Source organism: Littorina saxatilis, linkage group LG2, assembly GCF_037325665.1.
Source record: "Littorina saxatilis isolate snail1 linkage group LG2, US_GU_Lsax_2.0, whole genome shotgun sequence".
In the NCBI taxonomy this organism is placed as follows: Eukaryota; Metazoa; Mollusca; class Gastropoda; order Littorinimorpha; family Littorinidae; genus Littorina; species Littorina saxatilis.
The window spans coordinates 36239943-36258264 of record NC_090246.1 but is presented as its reverse complement, the minus strand read 5'-3'; the positions used below and the strand labels follow the sequence as shown (position 1 = coordinate 36258264).

The 18322-nt window shown below is 41.1% G+C and overlaps 1 protein-coding gene and 1 long non-coding RNA gene across 2 annotated transcripts in view; both read left to right on the top strand.

The window, feature by feature from the left end:
• The first annotated feature begins 2698 nt into the window (after positions 1-2698).
• Positions 2699-9095, top strand: LOC138958882 (uncharacterized). The gene is made up of 4 exons (XR_011453537.1): positions 2699-3065; positions 3525-3624; positions 4456-4593; positions 8892-9095. It is a non-coding gene; the product is annotated as an uncharacterized lncRNA (long non-coding RNA).
• Positions 9096-11912: 2817 nt separating this feature from the next.
• LOC138958875 (3'-5' exoribonuclease HELZ2-like) overlaps positions 11913-18322 on the top strand; it is a 117999-nt gene continuing 111589 nt past the window's right edge. The window contains exons 1-4 of the mRNA XM_070330185.1: positions 11913-12032; positions 16048-16133; positions 16779-16806; positions 17874-18074. Of these exons, the coding sequence (XP_070186286.1) occupies positions 16057-16133; positions 16779-16806; positions 17874-18074 (306 nt within the window). The 5' untranslated portion in view covers positions 11913-12032; positions 16048-16056. The remainder of the gene's footprint in view (positions 12033-16047; positions 16134-16778; positions 16807-17873; positions 18075-18322) is intronic.

Sequence of the window (18322 nt, the reverse complement as noted above, 5' to 3'; positions counted from 1 at the left end):
TGTAGTCCAGGGCAAGGCCCCGTGGGGGTCTGGGGGGCTTAGCCCCCCAGAAGCTGAAGAGATTTAGCTATTTTATGAACAATTTATGGCTTATCCTTGATTTTAAACATGCTGGTGTCAGCAGCCACTCATTATTTCTTTTAAAGTTAGTATTCTTAATTTTTTTTGACAGCCGGGGGGGGGGGGGGGTTCCGGAACCCCTGTAACCCCCCCCCCCCCTAATCCGCCCCTGCACTCATACACATTCAACTCCCACACCCTCACTCACACACATGAATATATATACTTGCACAATTTCACATTTCCAGAGCTAAATCTTTTAAACCCATTTTCTCAAAAACTATTGGGTGGATTGAAATTAAAGTACATGTATGTGTGATGGTAGAGTCTATAATAACAAAATCCCCAACGAACATGACTTTGGTCGACTTTGACATGAGGATCAAGTGACCCAAACTGGCACGTCTTACCGCCATAGTTCCTGAATTTAACCCATTGTTGATAAGTTTACAGGCGCTAAAATAAATCCAAGCTTAATGCAAAGAAGCGACAATTAGAATCTATGCCAAGCGTGTCCACGTTGCTGGGATGAAAAACACATTTCTAGTTTCGGTTTTGGCTACACGCAGACTCGATCAGACTCGAGCCAGTCGAGGTCACACTGAGCGAGTGACAGCCGGACGTGGCAATGTCGACAATGTCAATGATCTCAATCAAACTCAAAGATCTTGAACAAATTTCAAGATCTTTGCCTACATTCAGAACAGTCATAGAGCAACATAGACAGGGCCGGACTAGGGGGGGGGGGGGTTACATGGGTTGCGCAACCCCCCCCCCCCCCCCCCTGGCTTAAGCATGTACCTCCCAAACGCTTTTTTTGTTTGTTTTTTGTGGGGGATCATCATGAAATCCGAGGAGAAATCGCACCTCTCACCCCCTTTCAAAAGACATTTTTCTTCAACGATTTTTGTGATGAAAAGTACGAGTCCTTACAATCTCAATTCTTCTTCATTGCCTATACAGCTTGCTGTCGAACTTACCTTTTTCGTTCAAGGAGAGGCTTCCTTTCCCTCCAGAAACATCAAAAAACGTTCAGCTTCAAGGGGGCTTCGCACCCTGGACCCCCACTAAGGGGCTTCGCACCCTGGACCCCCGATCTGTAACCACCCCCCGGCCTAGTACTTACCTAGTCCGGCCCTGATATATGACATACCTTGACATTTCGTCTTCGGAAAGACGGACCCGTAGCCTGACCTTTCCACCAAGGAAGGCATTCTCGCCGCCTGCTTTGGTCTGGCTTGAATCCACGTAATATAACAGAAGTTCGATGACAGTACCGCTGCCCGCCATTTTTGATCTTCGAATTCGAATTTGACTGAATGCACTCACAACTTTAGCACGAAGCCCTTCCATTGGATGAAGTTTGGCAGACTTTTGCAATTCGCCTTCTGATTGGATCTCTTTTTTGTGTGATTGGTTCTCTTAAAGGGAAGCAATCGCTGTCAAAATCATATTTCTGAATGTGTTGTTTCTTCCCTTCAATCGGGATTAGCTCCTTGACGAATAGAGGATCATACTCATAGAGTGATACAGCTGTGAAAAATGAACGTTGAAAATAAAATGCTTTGCAATAATGCCCATCACGATCACGAAAACAAATGACAATCACGATCACGAGACTTGATTTTTTTGTCATCACGGATCACGGGCAAAGTCCCATCACGATCACAGAAATGGAAATTTCGGCAATCACGGTCACAGAAAGGTCAAAAAACACCAATCACGATCACGATTTTAAACCATTTGGGGCCCTCGTCTATGGCCTGGTCGATATCACAATTTGGCACTATGTGTGGTATTTTGATGTTGATGCGCCAGGGATCGCGCTAGCTTTTTAAAAAAACGCGTAAGTCATACGCAACGAAACGAAAAAACCGCGTCACGGACCAATATTTTTGCGTACTACGAAAACACGTACAGACACAAACAAAACACGCACGAAAGACTTAAAGACACTCCTTACCTAAATACGGCGAGTTTTCCTGTCGAACTCCGCGCACGCCTGTCGAATAACACCCCTGCTGTCTCCAACCTTCGGGCCTTGCAAGTTTGTTTCCCGCTCTAATACGACTAGACACACTTTCCGCCTTTTGGAAGCGCGAGATGGGAGAGCAGCTAATGTCTGTGTCATTATCCGACAAGACATTATCTGGTAATACCCTCGTTACGTTCGTTTGCGATACTTCGATGCAAAAAGAAACGGGCTTTAGTTTTGACGCGCAGATTTCATGTGTGTCGTCACTTCTCGAGCCCTATAGTCAGTTTCAGGATCGGGTGATTATTAAGTCAGAGCAAAAGCGCTGCGTGAAGACAAGAAAAAGTTACAATATTTTTGCGTATGGCTTACGCGGCGCGGCGAAAAAAACGCGTCAGCGACTTTTAAAATGCGTCAAATACGCAAAAATCGTGCGTAAACGCGATCCCTGTGCGCCCAGTCTACTCAGTCTTGAGTCTGTTGACTGTGGGAGCAGTGACCACAGGGTCTGGCCAATTGAAATAGATCAACATCCCTTTGATGCCTAGCCTCTCCCCATTCCATAAACTACTCTTCATTTTCCTCCCCACCTTAGAACTCTTTTCCCCTAGTTTTTGCTTAAACAACAAAACTTGATTTTGAAGACTTTACTAGGAGCATTAAAGTGTGTCTAAACCCTGCAAGTACAGGTTTGAGTGTGTGTAGAGGGGTTCCAGTTACGACATTTTTCTGCACTTTAACCGCTCTGCGCTCAGCCGTTCGCCAACTGGCATGCGTACTAAATTTGCTCATCCGGACTTTGCCGAGAAAACCCGAGAACTCCCGACGCGCCAGCCAAGTGCCTGTGACGTAGACATGGGAAGAGAGCACAATGGACGACAGTCAGTCGTGGCGCACAAAACGTGGTGAACCACAATCGTGTTGTACCATATATGTTTGAACCTCGGGCACGAGAAAATGAAAGGAACGTGGAGGAAAATCATCTTTCTGACAACAGCAGCATGATTAATCGCCTTGGGAACACAGACTGGTGAGTAACGAAGTCACGTTTTATTTTGGGTACAAGCAACCGAGAAAAGGACATTCTGACAGGATGTGTCAAGCTTGGAGTCTAGATCTAGATCTGAACTGTGACATGAGTACCGTTTGTGTGGGTGTTTGTGCTCTAGGCTATGCTAACTTGGTTTTTCAGTCTGTCTCCAGAGCTAGTGTCTATTTTGGACATGACCTGGTTATATGGAAGAAATTCACTAGGCCTCCAGAATGAACATTTTACAGAAGCAAACTCACGAAGATCGACACGCACGAGCTTTTGACGAAGGCGAATCTGGCAGTCCCTAGTGTTTACATTTTGAGTTGGCAAGTTACATTTTTGGACTAATATTATTATTTCTTTCTGATGAAATCTAAGAATACTTCCAACATGTGTGCATTCGCAACACTCGGCGGAAGGATAGAAACGAGTGAAGATTGTTTGTGATACTTTCAGGTCTGAATGTGCCAACTGTGTGGAGATGGAGAAAGTGGAGGAATGCAACTGCTGCACAGAGTCTACTAAAATTATGAAGAAGCTGAACTGTCCCAGGCAGGTATGTATTACCTTTTACTTGGCATTAGGTAAATTACTTTTTTTTTCAATGAAAAGAGCAAAGGAAAAGTGTGACTATTTTGCAACATAGATGCAGAGGTTATTCATTACTATAAATAGTCTGTAAAGCCTTAACTTCATAATGTCTGTTAGAAGTTTAGTTCTTACACTGCTCCCATGGGGTCGCCTTCACGCGGCGGGAGTGTTTTCACTAAGCTTCCCCACCCCTTTACTTCTCTTCTTTTGTCTTATTTCTGCCTTACCAGTCCTTTCACCTATATTTCCTTCCAAGAAAACTCTCCCTACTATTCCCTGCAGTTTTCCGATTCCTTTCTTGTTGTCTTATTTCTACCTGACTGGATCCATCACCTTTATTTCACTTACCAAAAGTCTTCTTTTCCACATCCTTATTTCTCTGCCCCCCGCATGTCGTAAGAGGCGACTAGCGGATTCTGTTTCTCCTTTTACCCTTGTTAAGTATTTCTTGTATAGAATATAGTCAATGTTTGTAAAGATTTTAGTCAAGCAGTACGTAAGAAATGTTAAGTCCTTTGTACTGGAAACTTGCATTCTCCCAGTAAGGTCATATATTGTACTACGTTGCAAGCCCCTGGAACAATTTTTTGATTCGTGCTTTTGTGAACAAGAAACAATTAACAAGTGGCTCTATCCCATCTCCCCCCTTTCCCCTATCCCATCTCCCCCCTTTCCCCGTCGCGATATAACCTTGAATGGTTGAAAACGACGTTAAACATCAAATAAAGAAAGACAGAAGTTCTTACACTAATTTCATAGTTAACCATAAGTTATAACAATACTGTTATGTTTGCAGACCTCCCGAAAAAATTGGCATTACATGCATCACGCAGCTCCCATAATTTGAAAGCGTCTGCCTAAACACGGATATGCTGGAGACGGCATATTACCAGTACCGGGAGGAGCATGGGTTTTTACAGGCTACTCTTAAGGAGTAAGTGACACACCTATCTTTCTTTACCAAGCATGTGCTTGTCACATCACCGTGATGTGTTGGCAGATACTTCTAGGTCTGTTCCACATGACAAATGTACCCCGTACACCCATCCATTCACACACCTGAAGAAGAAGGTGACAGAAGATTTTTTTTAATTTGCAGGTTTAACCTTTGCCGTGCTTCCTGGGTTCACCTGTACCCAGAGACACACTAAAATCATTGTAACTCTGGAACCATTAAAGGTATCGTTTTGAAATTTTAAGTATCTCTCACACACCTAATTTGCTCTCTGTCTGCAAATTTTTAGTGTGTACATGACAAAACATCAGAATTAATTGATTATGATAATTTACATAAACACTACCGATGGCGCGGGTTCACACATACCCATACTTTTAAAGAGTAGTAGTGATTGTAACTATCCCTCTGCCGACGGCGCGGGTTCTGCTACACCCATAATTACCAAAGCGGCGGAACAGTGTCTGTCTGCCTGTTTGTCTCCAAGAGACTGTCTGTCTCTCTGTTTGTCTGTCCGTATCTCTCTGTCTGTATGTCTGTTGTCAGTTGCTCTGTCTGTCTGTCTGTCTGTCTATCCGTCTATCCGTCTATCTGACTGTCTGTCTATCTGACTGTCTGTCTCTCTCTCTCTCTGTCTGTCTCTCTCTCTGTCTGTCTCTCTCTCTGTCTCTCTCTCTCTGTCTCTCTCTCTTAGTCTCTCTCTCTGTCTCTCTCTCTTAGTCTCTCTCTCTGTCTCTCTTTCTTAGTCTCTCTCTGTCTCTCTTTCTTAGTCTCTCTCTCTCTCTTTCTTAGTCTCTCTCTCTCTCTTTCTTAGTCTCTCTCTCTCTTAGTCTCTCTCTCTCTCTTTTTTCGTCTCTCGCTCTCTCTCTTTCTTAGTCTCTCTCTCTCTTTCTTAGTCTCTCTCTCTCTCTTTTTTAGTCTCTCTCTCTCTCTCTTTCTTAGTCTCTCTCTCTCTCTCTTAGTCTCTCTCTCTCTCTCTCTTTCTTAGTCTCTCTCTCTCTCTTAGTCTCTCTCTCTCTCTCTCTTTCTTAGTCTCTCTATCTCTCTTTCTTAGTCTCTCTCTCTCTTTTTTAGTCTCTCTCTCTCTCTTTCTTAGTCTCTCTCTCTCTTTCTTAGTCTCTCTCTCTCTCTAGCTCTTTCTTAGTCTCTCTCTCTCTCTTTCTTAGTCTCTCTCTCTCTTTCTTAGTCTCTCTCTCTCTTTCTTAGTCTCTCTCTCTCTCTCTTTCTGAGTCTCTCTCTCTCTCTTTCTTAGTCTCTCTCTCTCTCTCTCTCTTTCTTAGTCTCTCTCTCTCTCTTTCTTAGTCTCTCTCTCTTTCTTAGTCTCTCTCTCTCTCTTTCTTAGTCTCTCTCTCTCTCTCTTTCTTAGTCTCTCTCTCTCTTTCTTAGTCTCTCTCTCTCTCTCTTTCTTAGTCTCTCTTTCTCTCTTAGTCTCTCTTTCTTAGTCTCTCTCTCTCTTTTTTAGTCTCTCTCTCTCTTTCTTAGTATCTCTCTCTCTTTCTTAGTCTCTCTCTCTCTCTCTTAGTCTCTCTCTCTTTCTTAGTCTCTCTCTCTTTCTCTCTCTTAGTCTCTCTCTCTTTCTTAGTCTCTCTTTCTCTCTTAGTCTCTCTCTCTCTCTCTTTCTTAGTCTCTCTCTCTTTTTTAGTCTCTCTCTCTCTCTTTCTTAGTCTCTCTCTCTCTCTCTCTCTCTCTCTCTCTTTCTTAGTCTCTCTCTCTCTCTCTCTTTCTTAGTCTCTCTCTCTCTCTCTCTTTCTTAGTCTCTCTCTCTCTCTTTCTTAGTCTCTCTCTCTCTCTTTCTTAGTCTCCCTCTTTCTTAGTCTCCCTCTCTCTCTTTCTTAGTCTCTCTCTCTCTCTTTCTTAGTATCTCTCTCTCTCTTTCTTAGTCTCTCTCTCTCTCTTTCTTAGTCTCTCTCTCTCTTTCTTAGTCTCTCTCTCTCTCTCTTTCTTAGTCTCTCTCTCTCTTTATTTGTCTCTCTCTCTCTCTTTATTTGTCTCTCTCTCTCTATCTTTTTTAGTCTCTCGCAGGCTCTTTCTTAGTCTCTCTCTCTCTCTTTCTTAGTCTCTCTCTCTCTTTCTTAGTCTCTCTCTCTCTCTTTCTTAGTCTCTCTCTCTCTCTTTCTTAGTCTCTCTCTCTCTTTCTTAGTCTCTCTCTCTCTCTCTTAGTCTCTCTCTCTTTCTTAGTCTCTCTTTCTCTCTCTTAGTCTCTCTCTCTCTCTTTCTTAGTCTCTCTCTCTCTTTTTTAGTCTCTCTCTCTCTTTCTTAGTCTCTCTCTCTCTCTCTCTTTCTTAGTCTCTCTCTCTCTTTCTTAGTCTCTCTCTCTCTCTCTCTTAGTCTCTCTCTCTTTCTTAGTCTCTCTTTCTCTCTCTTAGTCTCTCTCTCTCTCTTTCTTAGTCTCTCTCTCTCTTTTTTAGTCTCTCTCTCTCTCTCTCTCTTTCTTAGTCTCTCTCTCTCTCTCTTTCTTAGTCTCTCTCTCTCTCTTTCTTAGTCTCTCTCTCTCTCTTTCTTAGTCTCTCTCTCTCTCTTTCTTAGTCTCTCTCTCTCTCTTTCTTTGTCTCTCTCTCTCTCTTTCTTTGTCTCTCTCTCTCTCTTTCTTAGTCTCTCTCTCTTTCTTAGTCTCCCTCTCTCTCTTTCTTAGTCTCTCTCTCTCTCTTTCTTAGTATCTCTCTCTCTCTTTCTTAGTCTCTCTCTCTCTCTTTCTTAGTCTCTCTCTCTCTTTATTTGTCTCTCTCTCTCTCTTTCTTTGTCTCTCTCTCTCTCTTTCTTTGTCTCTCTCTCTCTCTTTCTTAGTCTCTCTCTCTTTCTTAGTCTCCCTCTCTTTCTTTCTTAGTCTCTCTCTCTCTCTTTCTTAGTATCTCTCTCTCTCTTTCTTAGTCTCTCTCTCTCTCTTTCTTAGTCTCTCTCTCTCTTTCTTAGTCTCTCTCTCTCTCTCTTTCTTAGTCTCTCTCTCTCTCTTTATTTGTCTCTCTCTCTCTCTTTATTTGTCTCTCTCTCTCTATCTTTCTTAGTCTCTCTCTCTTTCTTAGTATCTCTCTCTCTCTCTCTTTCTTAGTCTCTCTCTCTCTCTCTCTTTCTTAGTCTCTCTCTCTTTCTTAGTCTCTCTCTCTCGTTCTTAGTCTCTCTCTCTTTCTTAGTCTCTCTCTCTCTCTCTCTCTTTCTTAGTCTCTCTCTCTCTCTCTCTTTCTTAGTCTCCCTCTCTCTCTTTCTTAGTCTCTCTCTCTCTCTTTCTTAGTCTCTCACTCTCTTTCTTAGACTCTCTCTCTCTCTTTCTTAGTCTCTCTCTCTCTCTCTTTCTTAGTCTCTCTCTCTCTTTCTTAGTCTCTCTCTTTCTTAGTCTCTCTCTCTCTTTCTTAGTCTCTCTCTCTCTCTCTCTCTCTCTTTCTTAGTCTCTCAGTCTCTCTCAGTCTCTCCCTCCCCCTCTCCCTCCCCCTCTCCCTCCCCTGCAAGAGGTCGGTGAACGGAGAAACTCGATGCAACCACTTAAGTAGCGCTGTGGGTTTCCCTGAACCCACACCGTCGTTAGAGAAATAAACGGTAAAAACCCTCTTTCAAATGTATGGGTTCAGACAAACCCGCATCGTCGTTAGAGGAATAAACGGTAAAAACCCTCTTTCAAATGTATGGGTTCAGACAAACCCGCATCGTCGGGAGTGTGTAGTCAAAAGCGGCATCCGGCAAAGGTTAAAGCAATCCTTGTTTTTCATGTCTTAAAAACTTTTTCTTCTCACAAAGTTGAAAGTTGGTCCATTAAAAAAAACCATTAAATTAAAAGATAAGACATACAAGTGCACACATAGTATTTCCTCTTCTTGTCGATCACGCGTCTATATTGTGATGTGTTTGACATGGTATGATGCATAAAATATATGATATACAAACCAGTAAATATTATTTTGTTATCCTCGGATCTCTCCACACTGAAGTCCAGAAGTGATTAATAGATTCACAGTTTATACACTTTGTGTGAAACAAGATCAACATAATGCTGGAAAGAAACACATTTTGGAAAGTACATTTTAAACATAAATAACTAGGTAAAATGAAAGATTTACATGGATCTTGTCATACTGTCACACACACACACACACACACACACACACACACACACACACACACACACACACACACACACACACACAGAGCCAGCCAGCCATGAAACAAGCCATTCTATCAATTCACGAAAAATAAGTGTTCTTCCCCCCACTTTCCACACCTTTTGTAGGAACACCCTGCCGGACTATGCAACACACACTTATGTCACAGATTTTGTGATTATTTTTCAGGAAGTACCGCTGACAGCTTGTGAGGTGGTGCCATGGTGTGCTAGGGAGGAAAATCAGGATACCTTTACCTTCATGTGGAGTACGGGCCATCAGATATGCATTTCCGTCTGATGTACTACAGAGGTTTTGAGTGGTCTGAGCTTGAATGAAAATGTATTTATAATCTAATGCATCACTTATGAAATAAAAGAGTAAAATCTGTAATTCCTTGCAAGTGCATTTTGTTCAGTATTGTCGTTGGTGTCAACATCAGCGGGGAAAAGTGGGATCAGTTTGGTTATCTTGTACTGTATGGTGCTGCAGCTTCTTATCGGTATGGGGGGGGAGGGGGTGATATGCAGCGGCCCAAAAGTCAGGTTTGTCACAAAATTCCTCTGGGAAGGAAGCTGTAAAGGCACCTGGATCCTTTGTCAGCTTCTCAAACAGACGTTGAAGCAATCTTGACACGTGACCTGTAAATGTAACAGTGGATAGCTCAGGATGAGATAGTCGTGAAAAGGCATTATTAGCACGGAACCAAGTACAGCTTTTATGCTTGCAAAAATTGATTTTAGGAAGAATGCTGCAGTTCTAGCGAATACCCAACTGAACAAAATTAAATGTGATATTTCTCTCTCTGTCTTTTCCCTCTTCAGTTGTGTGTGTGAGTGTGTGTTTGGGTAAATTGCCAGAATTCTGGAGTATAAGAAAAGAAGAGGATTTTCATTTGTGTGTGTGTGTGCTAAAAACCAGCAGTCAGTAATTACCCTGCATGTAACTTACCATAAGCTCGTGGCCCTTTGCACTTCCTCACACTGTACTCTCCTTTCTTTCCTTTTGGGAATGTGATGGACAACGTCGGATTTCCTTCCTCATCAAGCGCATCACCCCTGTCCCCATTTTCATTGTAATGCAGAGTGGCAAGGAACAGCCTGAAAACAGGATACAAATTTAAATGCACTGAATTAATGACTCTCACTCTCAGTCATAATTCCACGCTTTACTAAATATTAGACAGATACCTCATTCAAAATCCCGCTGCACCCCCCCCCCCCCCCCCCTCCATGTGTATTTATTGTATAATTCTCATTAATAGATCTTATCCAAAAAAAAGCATAACTGAATGTGTAAATTGTAATATTGTTTGTTCATCTATTAGTTGCCTCCCTTCAAATTTATTTTTGAACAATTCCGAGAATACAATTTTAACTATAACTCAATAGTCAATGTCATACATAAAACAAGGAAGATAAATTGTGTAGAGATCTCGATTCCTTATTTTCAAATTTTGTTGTGAAGGATATCACTATGCAATGTCATTAACAATTGCATCAAAATTATCTCCCTTGATCTCTCTTGCACAAGACATTTGTTTCAACTACATGTATTTGTTTGTTAGATTTGGGAGATTTTACAGGAATGAATCTAACAATCAATGACCTAGATATTTCTACATTGTAAAAAAAAATCTGCTGGAGGTATGATGTGTGTTTATGTGTGTTTTGAGTGTGATTGTGTGTGTGTGTATATGTGAATGTGACTGTTTGCGTGTGAATGTGTGTGTGTGTGTCCGTCCGTCTATGTGTCAATCTGGATCAAAGTGTATGTGCATGTCTATGCGTATGTGTGGTGTATGTGTCTGTCCGTCTGTCTCTGTGATTCTGGATCAAAGAAAGTGTATATGCATGTCTATGGGTGTGGTTGTGTGTGTCTGTGTCTGTTTGTGTGTGTCTTTCTGTGTGTATCTCTTCGTTATTATTTTATTGGCAAGACAGAAATCAGAAATTTTGAGAGTCTCAGTCTCCCTCCTACACATATTCACACGGACACACATACCTTACATAAACGATGGAGACGCAACGCACTACGTCTGCCGTTAAATTTAATCATGCACCGCCAACAGAAACATAACGATCACTTGCCTTCATCACTTTTCTTTTCCGTCGACTTTGAGTCTTTCTCCGGTTCGACACTTCTTCGTATGCAGCATTCAAATTCTTCTTCACATTGATAAACGTTAGTGGGATCCCTGACAGGACAGAATCCTCCAACAACCTCCGACTCGGACGATAACCGAGTTCGGATTCGAACAAGGGAGCTGTGAACTGTTCTGCAAATGCATCATCTGCAAAATGGTGTCCACTCGATGGTCTTTTGGTTGTGAATAAACCGTTTCCACAAAGTCAATCCAAGCTTTCCTTCTGTGAAAGACTTGAGGGAACCCGTGAGTAAGCTTACTTATTCCCGGCATGTTTGCATGGATAGTATTGCAACCGTAAACGACGCAGAAACGATCTACTCATGCTGACTCGTGTTTTTGTTTGCAGAAAGTTAGATCTAGATCCATGGAGAGGGCGCTGCTTCCGCTCCCACTCCCATTCCCATCTCTACGTCATCTGCCGACGTTTCTATTTTTAGCATCATCGTCTTGTTTCAGCTGAAGGCTGGCAGGTGCGAGCTTTTACGGACTTTTCCCACTCGCTGCGTCTGCTCCTCGCATCTTCGGGCCTTTGAAGGGGTGGGAATGGAATGCATCTGGGTGTATGTTTGCGTTGGTAATAAGGGTTTTGGGTTGAAAAATGGGGTTTAGATACACTTTAACCTTCTCCAACATCCAATAAAAAGCCACATGCGCCTGTGTAAATAAAAATCAAACTTCAATGAAAAAAAAAATGAAAAAAAGAAGTATCTGACCTACCTTACCCTGTTTTTGGGGTCTTGTCAACAGATACAAAACTTTTATTTTTTGTTATTTGCCCTAATATAACATGACTTTCTCAGTTTTAAAACAACTCAAAGTTGGGGGGGGGGGGGGGGGGGGCTATGTGGTGGTGGGGGTGATAGCTTTATCTTATTGAGACAAAGAAAAGACGAAATAAAATTGCTTATGAAAGATAGCGAGATTGTTGCCACGGCAAACTGAAGACGCTTGTTAACTGAAGAACAAGCACGTTTGTGTGTTATTTTTTGTTTGTTTTGTTTTGATAAAGTATTTATTTTTCCTATCATATTCGGTAAAACGTCAACGCCGTCTGATTTCACCTTTGGCGGAAACTCGTGGTGCCGACAGCACCTGAATCATCCATGCCTTTTTAAGGGTTTTTTTTGCAGAAAAAAACTGATGTTTGATTTCTCTCTCTCTACTATCATGACACAGCATAAGTAAGTATCGTTTTCAGCTCTTGGATCATACATCGTTTGTCCAAAGGGATGGCGATTGCTCGTGTCGAAGGCTCAGAACTGACGAATAAAATGGAACCTCAAAGAAGCGATTGATCGTACATTTTCAAGAGTTGACAGAATCTGGATCTAGATTATTGATCTGATTCAGTTTCGCCGCATGCCATGCACATTCAAATTACAGAAAATGTTGACACTAATGCAATTTTGTTCCATTCAATATGTTGTGTATAATTGGAATTTACAATTTGCCTTTTATGTTCAGCTGGAACCCTTGCTTCAACCGTAACAGACTTTTGAAAGCCTGCCGGAAAACTCAGGGAATATTGTGTTAGTGATGGCAATGTACATTTTCTTTAGACTGAGCGAGAGAGTTGACGTTGTTGGACATATTTCAGTGCTAAAATCTGTGAACAACTAGTATTACTATAAGGCTGCAAGGCAATCGGTGCTAAAGCTCTCACTCTCAGAACACAAGACACACTTGAACATTGTTGGTGCTACCATAACTTTTGATTTTTAAAAAGAACACACATTGTAAAACTATTACAGTCTATTTATGTTTCTCAGGTAACATTAAGATGCAGTGCAGGTCACAGTATTAACTTAATTTTTTAAAAAGAACACACATTGTAATGTAAAACTATTTGTCAGTAAGTACTGGTGTCACATGACTGATGTGAACCAGTTGATTGGCTAATGGCGATGCACTAAAACTGTTAGCGGCATTAGCGCACTCTTGGAGTGCGCTAACTTTTCCACAGAGCGTATTCTTCCGCCCTTTGCCTAAGCGAGAGTGTACTCTCATCCTCAGAATTATTTAATGACATGTAGCTTATATTCTCCACAATACCAATGATTATGACCATAAATTTCCTTCCCGCAGTGGGGCACTGCGGTTATGAAATTAAAGGCCCCTCCTGTTTTTGGAACCGCAGGAGCTTTCTAGTTTGCTGTTAGGTAGATTTTTGGTTCCTCTTTCCTGTCATGCTCTCTTTTTCTTCATGAATTCTTTTCTTTTTTCTGCCTTCTTGCTCATTCACCTGTATTTTTTCCAAAAATCTCTTCTCTTGCCGCTTGTCTCGCGATTCATGTATAGTTTAATCTGTTAGTGTTCTGATGTAAGTCCAGCAGTAGATAGGTTAAGCCTATTTTAACATACTGGAAACTGGTAATCTTCCAGTAGGTATTAATTTAGTTTTACTAAAGCCTGCTGGGACACAAGTAATGGGTTAGTGCATTTGTAAACAGGAATCGCTTGACAAGTGGCCCCCTTCATCCCCCCCTTCCTCGTCCTGATATGGCTCTGCGTAGTCGGCTGGACGTTAAGCAACAAATAAACAAACAAACAAACAAACAAACCATAAATTTCCTGCTTCTCAATTAAAGCAGAAGTGTTTTTTTCTGACAGATTGCATGTGCCTGTGCCACAGTTGCCACTGATCTAAAAATAGAACCCGCTGTGTCTAATTTTTCAGTTTCGACTTGCGAAGATTCCTCTCATAATTATGCCACGACACACTTGAGACAGCCCACACAAAAGTAGATCTGACACAAACCTGACCACACAGTTACGCCTATCCAAATGCGCGTTGCAAAATGTGCGTTTTGAATCTTATTTTTTATCTGGCGGTACTGACAATATCGTTATTGAAACAATCCCAGTGCACTAAGGGATTTATAGAGCAAATCTCGTTCAATAATGAATTTTCTCGATTTGCTCTATAAATCCCTTAGTGCACTGGGATGTCTCAATAACTTAAATTATATAGTTCTAATATTTTTATTTCTCACTTAACAAATATTAATGATTGACTAAGATGCAGTGCAGATCACAGCATTGCTGAAGCAACTTTTTGTCACATATATTTCGATATAAACAGTCAAAAGCTTTTCAGTTACACAACTATCTCACAGATGACAACACATACCTTTAGTCAGCGCTGAAAGTCCACGAAATGGAGCACTGGCGTTTGGCTAGTACTTCTCATAATTTACTAGCCAGAGAGCAATTTTTTGTATTTTTATTCACCAAACCAACCATTTGTTTCAGCAACTTGACTCGCATTTCTACTCGCCAAATACTCGCCACTTTCAGGCCTGTTAGTGATGCCAGCCAAACGAAACTTTATATGGTTTGCCAGTTCGCATCTTCTGCCAAAATGTAATTAATATTTTCTTAAATCACGTTCTGGGACTAAAGGCTGTGTGCGGTATGCCAAAATGGACCCAAATACCATGTTGTACAATTTCTTACATAATCAAATTCAAACACAATGTCTTGATGTAAACTATCCAAGATAGAAAAAAATCTCCCTGTCGCTGAGAGTGAGACTAATACAGTAATAGACTTCTATGTAAGCTTTTGAATTTGATGTAATTAGTTCACGTGCCTTTACTCAATGATGAAAATTGATTCGTAAAAATATTGCAGTTTTTGACTCCTTGCAAAACTGAAAGCCCTTGGGGCTCCGTGCAAAATGTGCACAGTAACTTTAAAACATCATTTTTATTTATTTATTAAATTGTACATATCTCTTAGACAGCTTACACAATTTTGTTTTTTTTAATTTTTCCTTGATAATGATATATATACCCTTAAAAATACCCCGAAGTAAAAACAAATTGTGGAAAAGAAAATGTTTGTTCAAGGGAGATAATTTGAAGCAAATTTTGTTTAAACTTTAAGATTGCATCGTGATACATGCATCCTTCAAAAATTAAACAAAACGGTTCACACGTTGTCCGCCTAATTTTCTTGATTGCATTGCTTTGAAGTGGAAATTTTTTTTCTCAGAATGTTTCACAAAAGCAATTTTACCTTCTTCCGGACTCTTTTTCTGAGCTGTCCACTTAGTATAACTGCAGTGAGAAGTATTTTCATTAGTCTGAGAAGCACTTGAAGTGATGGTGTCACACATTTGGTATGTACATGTAACACTTCATCTCTGTGACCACAAATTTGAAGCTCTTTTCGTACACAGTCGACAACGCAGGTTCCTTTGTTGAATCCAGAAGCGAATACCATGATTTCATAAAACTATGGCATGTGTGTTTTCAGTGCATCATTTGAATGTTCCAAGCTTTTTCGACAAAGTGCCTCTCAAGGGGAAATTAAGATACACACAACGCCCTGTTACCCCCCGCGGATTAGGGGGAAGAATTTACCCGATGCTCCCCAGCATGTCGTAAGAGGCGACTAACGGATTCTGTTTCTCCTTTTACCCTTGTTAAGTGTTTCTTGTTTAGAATATAGTCAATTTTTGTCAAGCAGTATGTAAGAAATGTTAAGTCCTTTGTACTGAAAACTTGCATTCTCCCAGTAAGGTAATATATTGTACTACGTTGCAAGCCCCTGGAGCAAATTTTTGATTAGCGCTTTCGTGAACAAGAAACAATTGACAAGTGGCTCTATCCCATCTTCCCCCTTTCCCCGTCGCGATATAACCCTTCGTGGTTGAAAACGACGTTAAACACCAAATAAAGAAAAGAAAACTTACCTCAAGTACTGAAGTTTCTGAAACCAGTACATGTATTGAAGAATGACTCATCTCCTATCAGACTTCAGATTATGAGGCTGCCTGTTGCTATTGGAAAGACATTGGCAAGCAATTACTGAATTAGTCTTCTGCAAAACAGGTTAGGCATAGAATTGGAAAATGGAAACAAACAAGCGTAATTTTTTCTCTCTTATCTAATCATTGTGACCAACCCAAAGTTGTTTTTATTTAATATCAAATTTAAAAATCAACACCTGCTCTCTTTTACCCCTCACTAACTCCACCCCCACCCCAATGAGGGGAATCAGCCAGGCATGAATCAGATAAACTCATTATGCAATGCTACAATATCTTGTAGACGAAGTCATATACCATGACTTTTAGTGGGGCTCGTATGTTGCAGACGCACTAATCAATCATTCACTCTTTTTCAAAGTGTATGGCACTATATATTGATTTCTCTTAATAATTTGTTGTCTTTTCTTTCTCTTTTTCAGTCTATGTAAATGACAATGGCTGCAGTGGATGAGCAAACGAGAAAGAAGAGAATTGATCGAATACGACCCTTTCTCAAAGACCTGAGGTAAGATTTTGCGCCAGTTGTCTTTACTTTAGGCTGATAAAAGTGATATGTATAATATTTGAGAAAATGTGAACACTGGGAAGACTACAAAAGTACAAGGTAGAAAGTACGTACTGAAGCTGGTAGTGGTATGCTGCTTAAGTGCTTCAGAAAAGAGGGATTGCACGGTTGCTCATTTATTATTATTATTATTGTTTATTCATTTCTTAAATAAAATAACATTCAATCAAAACATTCAAGTAAAAAAAAACATAGTGCACTGGCCGGGATCAGCTCGTTACTCCCCCGGCTCGTTACTCCCCCTTAGGGTTAGGGTTGGGTTAGGGTTAGTAACAAGCCGGGGGAGTAACGATACGGGGGAGTAACGAGATGCTCCCCACTGGCCCACCTGTGAACAAACGGACAATGAGAAAATGAAGACTTAGCTTAGGCATTGCTTGTTCATTCTCAAAGGATGGCAAGAGTAATAGTGACAGGTAATAATTACAATTTTCAGTTGTGCACATACTAGCGTATTAGTACGTCTGTTCACTATTGTTGCTGATTTCTAATCTGAAGTAACAATGCGTGCTAGTAGAATGTATGATTATGAGGGTAGTAAATGTAAATATTGTACCTTGTTTAAATGACTGATATTTGTTTCAGTGCTGAAAAGGAGCCAAAGACAACTAAGGTAAGTGGAATGTGTTGGTTTTGTTAACTTTTCTTGCTCTCTTCTGTCGGATAAGAAGTTTTATAACCTCCGGAACAAAATGGAAAGGGGAGGGAAATGCCTGTGAACTCCGCTATTGCTGAAAATAAATTAATAATAATACGAGAATTTATATCGCGCACATATCTCACCGCAAGGCGACTCAAGGCACACAGTACGAAATATGAGAGAGCCCTGAAATGCAGCCGCTCGGCGCAGAAGGGACTGCACTCTATATTTCGGGGGAAGCATGCTGGGTATTTTCGTGTTTCTATAACCCACCGAATTCTGACATGGATTACAGGATCTTTTCTGTGCGTACTTGATCTTGTGCTTGCGTGTACATACGAAGGGGGTTAAGTCACTAGCAGGTCTGCACATAAGTCACCCACCAGGCGTAATACACCCCTTCGGAGTTTCGAGTGCGCATGTGTGGCTAGTCACATTTTTGGCGGCAGGGGGCGCTCCGTTGTACCAAACACACTCAAGATCCATTCCGCTTATAACATGAAACTATCGTGGGACAAAAACCACAGAAATATCAAAGAGATAAGAGCTTACGAGGGAAAACTTGAACGCAATCGGCAATGTACCTCTCCTGAAGACATCGTGTTTGGTACAATTTGCAATCCCAGCATGCAATGCGCGGACTCTCGCCTGAGACTCCGAAAGGGTGAATTGCAGAACGCATGTGAGTTGTGTCCCCTAGTTGTCTGAGAAATATAGCTTCCCTTCTGTTGTTTGCAAATCGATAGATTAAAACGAAAAGGTTTTATTTTTTAAGGTCAAGAAAAAGTTTTGGGTAGGGAGGATAAAACAGTGTCAATCAGGGAACTTGAAACTGAATACAGTGGAACCCCCCTTTTAAGACCTTCAAAAATCTGAGAAAATGAGGTCTTAAAAAGGAGGGAGTTTTACAGTGGTTACAGAAATTTGAAAAAGCAAGGTCTTAAAATAGGCAAAGTCTTAAATTAGGGGGTCTTAAAAAGGGGGTTCTACTGTATGTTTTTGTTACGACTTATACTCAGTGTGATTGTGAACTTTGTCAGGCTGTGCTGCTGGTTCTGATCCAAGACCTGAAGGATGAAGGGAACCAGCTGTTCAAGGAGGCGCAGTTCTTCCAAGCCAGCCTGCACTACAAGAGTGCGCTCTTTGTGGCGCAAGTCCTGGAGGAGCGCTTCTACCATGAGGTGGACGAGGACTTCATGGCCACGCTCTTCTCTAATGGAGCTCTCTGCTACCTGAAGACTGTACGTTTCTTTCTCATTGGGATCTCATAAATATATAAATAAATACATCAATGTTGTTACCAAGCTCTTCTCTAACGGAGCTCTCTGCTACCTGAAGACTACATTTCTTTCTCATTGGGATCTCATAAATATATAAATAAATACATCAATGTTGTTCCCACGCTCTTCTCTAACGGAGCTCTCTGCTACCTGAAGACTGTACGTTTCTTTCTCATTGGGATCTCATAAATATATAAATAAATACATCA